Source organism: Vombatus ursinus, unplaced genomic scaffold, assembly GCF_900497805.2.
Source record: "Vombatus ursinus unplaced genomic scaffold, bare-nosed wombat genome assembly UNPS02014870.1, whole genome shotgun sequence".
Taxonomy (NCBI): domain Eukaryota; kingdom Metazoa; phylum Chordata; class Mammalia; order Diprotodontia; family Vombatidae; genus Vombatus; species Vombatus ursinus.
Window position 1 is genome coordinate 9,379,629 of NW_020954648.1, and position 9,520 is coordinate 9,389,148.

Below are 9,520 nucleotides of genomic sequence, written 5' to 3' on the forward strand. Positions count from 1 at the left end.
AAGGGAGCGAACTCAAAGCTGAGGATAAAATTGAATTAGAAAAAAGAAAGAAAATATATCTTTTAACATCAGGACTACGTTCTGAATACCTATATAATTCTGCATTTCAGTTGGATTAGACAAGTTCCCCTAACTTGTTCTTCATTCTGCTCCCACCCATTCATTCCCTGAGGCATGTTCCAATACTTAGAGCATCTCTTTCTTGTCTCTACTTGTTGAAATCTTCTCTTCCTTCAAGGTGCAGGTGTCACCTTCTCTATGAAGCCTTTACTAATTGCCCAGCTAAAAGTCATCTTTCCTATATATTTTCCTCAAGTACTTTGCCTGGATCTTTCCTTAGTCTCATAACAATTTGAATAGTATACATATTTGTGGTACTGAACACAGTAGATTGTAAGTCCTTCAGAAAGTAGGAGATCAAAAATGTTCAATTAAACTGAATTCTGAATAAAGCAACCCAACTACCCCTGAAGAGTTTATAAACTTATTATGAGAGCAGTTTTATCTTTACCTGATTTTCATAGTGTCAAGCAACTTTCCTTATCAACAGTCACCTAAGAGTTACACTCTTGTTAAAGTATTAGTGATCATTTGGCATATTATCATTTCATAACTCTCAAAATGTGGCTATTTTCATGTGGTTGCTGGGAGAAAGACCCTGTATAAAAAGGAGTTGCAGGTGAAGTAGAAATGGCCCTCTTGTGTTCTTTGAAGCTGGTAGAACAATCTAGTTTTCTCCGTGAGAAATAAAATGTATCGTTTTCTCAGAAGTAGGACAAGACCTATTCTTGGAGGACTTCAGTACATTTTACAGAACACATCCAACCAACTCAGCAGGACTCCAATGAAGGAAACATTCAACAATTAAGTTAAAAGTCCACTTTGAACGCTATATTCTTAAACTTTTTAGAAAAAGATTATTAGGCAAATACTAGTCACTTAGCCCTGGGATACTGAAAACATTACTACCCCCTACTGCAGAAGGAAATGAAAATAGCTGTCACAACTAAGCCATGTAGGAGATGCTTGTAGCCTCTCCTGAACTTATTTAATTATATCTATAATACAATTCTTTTTTTTTTTTTTAGGCAGTCGGGGTTAAGTGACTTGCCCAGGGTCACACAGCTAGTAAGTGTCAAGTGTTTGGTCTGAGGCCAGATTTGAACTCAGGTCCTCCTGACTTCAGAGCCGGTGCTCTATCCACTGCGCCACCCAGCCGCCCCCTAATACAATTCTTAATAAGTTTTATTCACTGGCTTCCCAGCCCTAAGCATATCTAGAGGAAAGGACAGACTTAAACAGATCACAGACAAAGCAGTAGCTATGAAAAGTGATGGCCAGTGGCCTGTTAGCTCAGGCAGAGACAGGGAAAAACCCGAAAAAGTATAATATCACACAACTATGAATATACAGAAGAGATAATTATTTTCATTTTCCTCTATTTAAGAAGCTAAAGAATGCAGAATACATTTTAGAGACATTGCTATAAAAATAAAGTTTGGTAACTACAAGGGTTAAACTTCAGTTATCTGGGAAAAGTCACTTATGTGGAACATTTCTTAATTATATCGTAGACATGATTTTTAGATATTACTTTTGTCTTTTTGATTTTTGTCTTCCTAGGCAGCTTTAGGATATTTCTGGTCAATTTCAGTCTCATACTCTGAACCAGGGATTACCTGGGTTATAAGGGTGTGCTTTCCCCTCAGGGAACTTGTCAAGGGGCATATGGGAAATATTTGGTAAAAAATTGTACTGTCCTAGCTCTTTATTTCTTATGTACATATCCATGGTAAACTCTAGAATTTATTTCCTTTCCTGTTGAATAGTAGATGTAGGAAGGTTTCTTGAAAGTCAGCAGGTCCAGGAACCAAAGAAGATTGGGAATCCTTGCTCTAAACCATTTAACTCATCACCTCTCCTCCATCACTTTCCCTCAGCAGCTCTTGGATTTTTGGCAATAGAAAACAGTACAGCATCTCAAACAAAGCAGGCTGATGGGGGCATATCTGTCTTTATTGAAAATACATCCTGGTTTACATCCTGACTTTTTCCCCTCAGGTGTTCCTTTTGATCCAGAGTGAGAAGATGAAAAATGACTACATTTACCTCAGTTGGTTAGCACGATGCTGTGAGTTAAATGTCTTTTAAATGTAACATGGGAGCCCTCTTCCTCAGTTTGCTCATATTATGTAACCTTTCAGGTGACAATCCTTCTGGCTTTGTGCTAGTTGAGTTTTTCCTTTGGTTGTATAGTTTGAACTTCTTAAAGCAAGCAGTTGACAAGTGATACTTAGAGTTTGAGTTGATTTGAACAGGTGGTCATGTAAACCGGTCTTTTCAGCAAAAGCACTGACTAATCTTACGCACATTTATTTGAGGTACAGAGAACTGCTATAGCTTGGGAGTCAGGATATCTGCTAATTCCTTTGTGATCCTAGGCAACTCATTGAAAATATTTAGATATAAGATGGGGGGTGACCCTTCCAACTCTAAAATTCTACTACCCCAAATAGAATATAAACTCCTTAAAGAAAGGAATTGTTTCTTTTTTTGTCTTTGTAGCCCCAGTACCTAGCATTGCACCTTATAGTCGGTCTTAATAAATGTTTGTTGAACTGAAGCTTTATTCTGTTTTAGATTTCAGAGTTGGCCCTTGAATACTCCTGTCCTGCCAAAGGGCCTAAAGTCTCAATTTGTAATATCCCTTGCCATTTCAGCACTTAGGAGATTAAACTGTTCCTAGCAGGTAATTGCTAATTTACCATAATAAATGGATTCCTGAAAATTCCACTGGAAAGGGTCAAAAATGTCTCCCAAAAATAGCTACTATGTAGTCTGCAGTTGCCTGTGTTTGCCGTAAGATGGTGATGCTGCATTGGTAAAATGAAAGAAATGTCTACTAACTATATCATCAACCTGCTCACTCACCATTCATCAGCGGAAGCTGATAAATAGGCAGATCGTTATAGTGGAAAAAAGAAATAAGGTGCTTTGTTAGGACCATCTGAAGAGGAAATTAGTAAAATTTGGGACTTTAAATAGCAGGCATTACTTTTTATTAAAGGATCATCACAAATTTTCTTTATAGTAATTGCCCATTTTAAAAAGCACTGCTTTTCTTATCCCTCTTTAGTTCAGAGTTCTCAGAGCTCACCAAGTGACACTGAGACAGAAGAAGAAGAGAGAAGGCAGACCAATAGGGTCTTGGGAAAATTTTAGAAAACACAATATCTAGAGAAGGAAACTTTAGCAAACTGAGGAAACCACATCCTAATATTATATAGGGGAGGGAAGTTAGCTAGCTGAGTGGCTCCAAGGACATGGCATAATCTATATTTCAGATAATCTGAATTCATTTGAGAGCCGATTATACTCTTAAGAACTTAAACATTTGCAAATGAAGGGGAAAAAACACATAAAGCTAAACTGGTAAAGATTTATAATCATACTCCTACAGCTGGAAAGGGGCAGCTAAGTGGCACAGTGGTTAGAGTGCCAGGCATGAGTTCAAATCTGGCCTCAGACCCTTACAGGCTGTGTTACTCTGGGAAAGTTATTTAACTGTGTTTGCCTCAGTTTCCCCATCTATAACATGAGCTAGACAAGGAAATGGCAAACCACTCCAGAATCTGTGCCAAGAAAACCTCAGATGGGGTCACAGAGAGTCAGACACAACGGAAAAATGACTGAACAATAACACCTAGAACAGACTGTAGAGATACAGGATTTTTTTGTGTCAAGGACTTCTTTGGCAACCTGATGAAGCTTATGGACATGTGCTAGACTCATGTTTTTAAATGCATAAAAAACATAAGATTACAAGTGAAACCATTAATACTGAAACATAGTTAGCAAAAAAATTTTAAGTCCTTGTTAAGTCTGAGTTAAGGACCCCTGCATCTACTACAAATCTCTTATTTTCTACATGAGGAAACTACAAAGGTCAAGAGAGGTTCCCAGGACCATACAATAAGTTGTAGAGCTAGTACTAGAAAACAAGACTTGTGACCCATAGCGCTCCACACCTTCTATTTAGACCAGGGGTTCCCAAACTTATTTGGCCTACCCCCCTTTTTAAAAAAAAATTACTCAGTGCCCCCCTGGAAATCTATTTTCTTTATAGTTTTTTTTAAAAGTTTGCATCATTTCAAAAAATATAAATTTTTTTAAATGATGTATCTTAAATTTAATAATTTATTGTAAATGGGTGGGTTTTTTCTTGCATTGAAATTTTGATGATGCAATATTGTGTCATATAACCATGTAATATTATATTGTAAACAAGTTATTATATGCACATATCCCTGCTGATGAATGCTGGGCTTCCCAATAATGCAAAACACCCTCACCTGCTAACACTTCTTATTAAGACCTGTCAGAAGACTTGACTACTGATTGGTTCTAACTTGCATTTTCTGTGTTTATTTGGAAAACAATGTAATCACTACTTTAACTCTGTTACACAACAGATGAAACATGTACGAATGGTTTTTCAAAATTTTTTTCTTTCCTTATGCTTCCACCATCCCCTTATTTTTATTCAACACTCCCCAGCTGTACCTGAGGCTACTACCACCCCCACCCCGGATCATTCCAGCGCCGCCCCCCCCCCCCGAAGGAGCAGTATCACCCACTTTGGAAACCTATGGATTCTGCTTTCAGTCCACCAGAATGTTACAACGTCCAAATAAACTGTAATGTCAGGCAGCTTTGTTGATGTTTGCTTCAGTGAATCAAAACACAGTGCTTTAGATTTTTTTTCTTTTAATTATTTTTTAGTGTGGATATCAAACTGAGGAAAAATGATATGATTTTTAAAAAAACTAGTTAAATTCAGAGTAGGGGTGAGAAGAATGAAAGAATTGTTCCAGATTAAGAAAGGGAATGAAAACTACAGTACTTCTCCTATAGGATACATCTTCCTCTCTGAGCTACTGCCCAGAATAATCCCAGGACTAGTAGCACACAGAAATTCATATCAAAATCGTTAAATATATTACAAAGCTCTGAATATGATCCATGCATTTAGAGAAGTCTTGTCTAAATGCATTTGTTAAAGTGGGGTTTGACCAATATTTCCTTCTGCCTAGTCAGGAATAGCTGCTTAAAGAAAGTGGATGCTGAACTGAGGAAGTGTTATAGCTTGATTGGGACCAGTGGAAACCAAACACGAAAGCGATGATCACAGCTTACAAGCAATTGTAAATGCTAGAAAGGAAGCTGTGTGTGTGGAGGCAGATCACCCGAAAAGATAGATAAGGAGCAAGCCGTTTGTGGATTTAAGGGAGATCATTTAAGATCTTAACTTAAATAGATTTCTGTCCTCTGGAGGAACAGGATACACATAGTTAAAGGAAAAAGATTTATGTTCAAGAATGACTTATAAGTACATTTTAAGTAGAGTTGAACACTGGTAAATACTGATATCATAGGGCACTCTGTGTTTTAGTAAAAGAGATAAAGTACACATTACTTTATCTCTCTGGGTATGTATGTGTATATATATATATATACACATATAAACACACACATATATAAGATATATATACACACACATTTATATAAATATACATTTATATGTACATACACACACATATACATACATATACATGCACATAGTCCCAAAAGTCTTAGTGCAGCTTTAAGCTTTAACAGCTTAAAATCTATATTTAAATTTAATAGCTTTAAAATACCCTACAAGTTTTGGGACATTATGTATATTCATATATGCGAGATAGAACAAAGTTCATGGTATGAAAAATTGCTTCATAAAGGGATTTATATACTTTTCAAAGCATAAATTGTGCTTATTTTTGCAGACATTATGAATAAGAAACCAAGACTGGCCTGGGAGCTCTATCTGAAGATGGAAACATCAGGGGAGTCCTTTAGTCTTTTACAACTCATTGCTAATGACTGCTATAAGGTGAATTCCTTTCTCTAGGCTAAATTGAAGGGGAAATTGGGGATAAATATTACTGCATTGTTTCAAGTATAAGATAATATTTTTAGATGACATTTAAAAAATAAAGTTAGCTTTATATTCACAAATGTAGAGAGGAAGAAGAATGTGATACCCTGGCTTTTGCCTCCTCAAAAGCTCACTCACTTCTTAACTACTAATATTCTGGCTTCTGATCCTACTCCTTTACTGAAACTGCCCCTCAAAGTTATCAACAATCTTTTAACTGCTCAATCAACTGTTAGGTGATTTTTAAATCAGGTCTCATTTTCTTTGTCTTCTCTGCAGATTTTGATAATGTTGACTGCTCTCTGTTTCTGGGTTCCCTCTTCCCTTGACTTCATAACATGGCTTTCTCCTTCAATCTGTATGATAGATTGTTCCTTTTGAGTCTCCTTTGCTGCATCATAATCCATCTCCAGTCTGTTAAGTATGGGTATCAGCTAAGACTCTGTTCTCTTTCTATCCCTGCTCAGCTACCATGGGTTCAACCATCATCTCTGCACTGATGATTCCCAAATCTATATATACAGTACTAATATTTCTTCTGAACTCTAGGATGCTTTGTGAGCATCTTAAACCCTCAATATGTCCAAAATAGAATTCATCTCTCCCACTGTTATCTACTGCTCCAAATTTACTGTTTTTTTTTTTTTGTGGGAAGCCCTAAATTCCTAGTCAGCCAGTTCTGGAACTTTGGAGTCACTTAACTCTTCCTTCTCCCTCACACCCCATGTTTAGTCCTTTTTTCAGCTCTCCTTCTGTATTTTTCTACTCTGTCACCATCCTGGGTTAGGTATTTATCACCTACCCTAACTATTTTAATAGCCTCCTAATTCAGCTCCCTGCTTTCTCTCCTCTCCATTCCAGCCTCCAAAGAGCTGTCAAAATAATCTTCCAAAGACACAGATCTTACCTTGTGATTTTGCTCCTTAGAAACCTTATGGGACTTTAGGATGAAATACAGACTCCTTAGCCTGGCATTTAAAACCCTGCACAATCTGGCCTTATTTTACATTTCCCTCCTTCACGCACCCCATGTTCCAACCAGGCTGGTCTATGAGCTATTCCCCACACTTAGCATTGTATCTCTGCTCCCATGCATTGGTGCAGTCTGTGCCCCATCGCAGGAATGCATTTCCTCCCCAATCTCACCTCCCAGAATCCTCGTTTTCCTTCAAGGTTCAGCTCAGGTGCTGCCTTCTGCATGAAGCTTTCCTAATTTTCCATAGTTGTTAATGCTTTATTTTTCTCCTCAAATTTCCTTGTATTTACTTCTCTGTTGCATGTTTCATATACGTATTTCATTCCCCAGGAAAATGGAAGCTCCCTGAAGGCAGGGACTCTTTTGTTTTTGTCCTTGTACCTCCATTATCAGTTACAGTGCCTTGCACATGTACATGCTTATTTAATAAGTATTTGTTTTATTGAATCAACAAGGTATCAGGGTAAAGAGGTTAGGGGGATATGAGGGAGGTTTGTAGGCAGACGAGAAAAAGCCAGTGGGGACAATGAAAGCAAAGATTTAAGAGAAAGTGGGAATGATTTATGGAGCTAGATCCCAGAGGGGATCAGAGGGGATAGGGATAATGGCCAGCCTTGGCAAATAAGAAAACCATCCCTTCTCTAGAAGCAGGAGGAATAAAGGAAAGGATGCCTAAAAATATAAAAAGATGTTTAGCTACAGAAGAGGGAAGTTAAGAAAGCTCAAATTAAATGGCCTCAGTATGCTCAGTAAAACAAGAGTCAAGGGCATCTGCTGGAAATGAACCTAAGTGAGAGTAGAGTTAGGGCCTGGTGAAAAAAAAAATGTAAACAACTACTCCAGAAAATAGTATGAGGAATCAAGAAGATAGGCCAGTAACGTCTGTGCACATGCTCCCAAGTGGAATAGAATCAGTGCAAGGCTTCCAAGGTTTCCACAGCATAGTGATAGCTGTTCAAGGAATACTCTAGCAATACACTGTTGATAACCATTATTTTGTGTATACATTGTAGAAAACTAGTGCTTACTGTGCCAAAATTCTGATTTTTTCCATTTGATAAAATGTATGTAGACGTAAAGCAATTCTGCTTCTGACAGGAAAAAATGATGCATATAAATGTCATTACCTGCCTATCTAATTCATAAAATTCCTCATTTTCAAAAAAAAAATCACTGTTTGTAGGCAGACTTTTGGCTTTCAGGTTATCACTTTAACACTTTTTGTTTGTATTTCGTTCAGATGGGCCAGTTTTACTATTCAGCCAAAGCCTTTGATGTCCTGGAAAGACTGGATCCCAACCCTGAATACTGGGAAGGCAAGCGGGGTGCCTGTGTGGGCATTTTCCAAATGATATTAGCTGGCAGAGAACCCAAGTACGTAATCCACCCCTCTGTTCACTTTAAGCTTGTGAAGTCATTACTTATCATATGAAAAATTGGGAATGCCTACCAAATAGGCATGTCACTTTTACAGTTATGTTTAGAGAGAGAACTCTGTCCATTTGATTAACAAGACCAATTAAGTAGCTTCAGGCATGTAGAAATGGCTTCAACATTTCCATAAATTTTACATGACTAGGTCTTAGAGATCATAGCGTTTGCAATGCAAAGAGGTTGGGAGGCCCTGGTAAAGACTACATCTTGCTGTCTGAACTATGACTGCTCCAGAAAGGGCAGGACTGACACCTACTGCCTTATCTCTCCAAGCCAGAGCAAGAGTGAAAAAAGGACTTGTGGGTCTAGTGGAAAAAGTGGCACATATGGGAGCAGGATGTGGAAATTGAAACTTTTTTTCCTTAAATATCATTTCTTCAGAGAGACCCTTCGAGAGGTGTTGCATCTACTGAGAAGCACTGGTAATACCCAGGTAGAATACATAATCCGCATCATGAAGAAGTGGGCCAAAGAAAACAGAGTTCCTGTCTGAGATGGCACTGTCCTGATCATCATGGTCAAGTTCAAGAGAACCAGATATCTCCTTGGGAGAGAAGAAGTTTAGTTTTGATGTGGAGGGCAGGATGGGTACTACCTTCATGGATATGTTCTTCCTGTGTTCATCTGTCCAGAAGATCAATGAACCACATACTTTAGACTAAGCTTTCTGACTGAGCAGATTGCCATAGTACATTATGGCCCCTGTGTAATCATAATAGCAATAATATCTTGGACTTTATTGGTGCCTTTCAAAGAACTCAAATCACTCTGTGTAACACAAACTTATTTTAAAGAGAAAGTATGGGCTCCTTTCTATCTCTACCACAGTAAAGTTCCATGGTACTGTCTCCTTACTGCAGTAACTTCTGACTTCTAGGTCATTGATGCTCAAGGGTGACCATCACTTGATCATCTGATCTTATGGCCACTCACAGTCTCCTTGATTTCACATAGAAAGCTTTATAAATGAAATATCCCTGGCATCTGGAAGAGTAGTGCCTACAAGCGACTGCATTAAGTTTTGAATGACAATAGGATCCTTCATTGAGCCCAAACTTAGTTCTGTATAAATCGCTCTTCTAAGAGACTGAATTTCGAGTGGCTATGTGTAACAGAGGAGAAAGATCAATAATGTA

At 37.9% G+C, this 9,520-nt stretch overlaps 1 protein-coding gene across 3 annotated transcripts in view; it reads left to right on the forward strand.

The window, feature by feature from the left end:
- The window catches only part of TTC26 (tetratricopeptide repeat domain 26), a 66,615-nt gene extending 57,383 nt beyond the window's left edge, over positions 1-9,232 (forward strand). For all 3 annotated transcript variants that reach the window (XM_027842343.1, XM_027842342.1, XM_027842344.1), the window contains exons 15-18: positions 2,062-2,131; positions 5,823-5,929; positions 8,191-8,324; positions 8,766-9,232. In XM_027842343.1, coding sequence (XP_027698144.1) covers positions 2,062-2,131; positions 5,823-5,929; positions 8,191-8,324; positions 8,766-8,877 — 423 coding nt within the window. In that variant the 3' untranslated portion in view covers positions 8,878-9,232. The remainder of the gene's footprint in view (positions 1-2,061; positions 2,132-5,822; positions 5,930-8,190; positions 8,325-8,765) is intronic.
- The last annotated feature ends 288 nt before the right edge of the window (positions 9,233-9,520 follow it).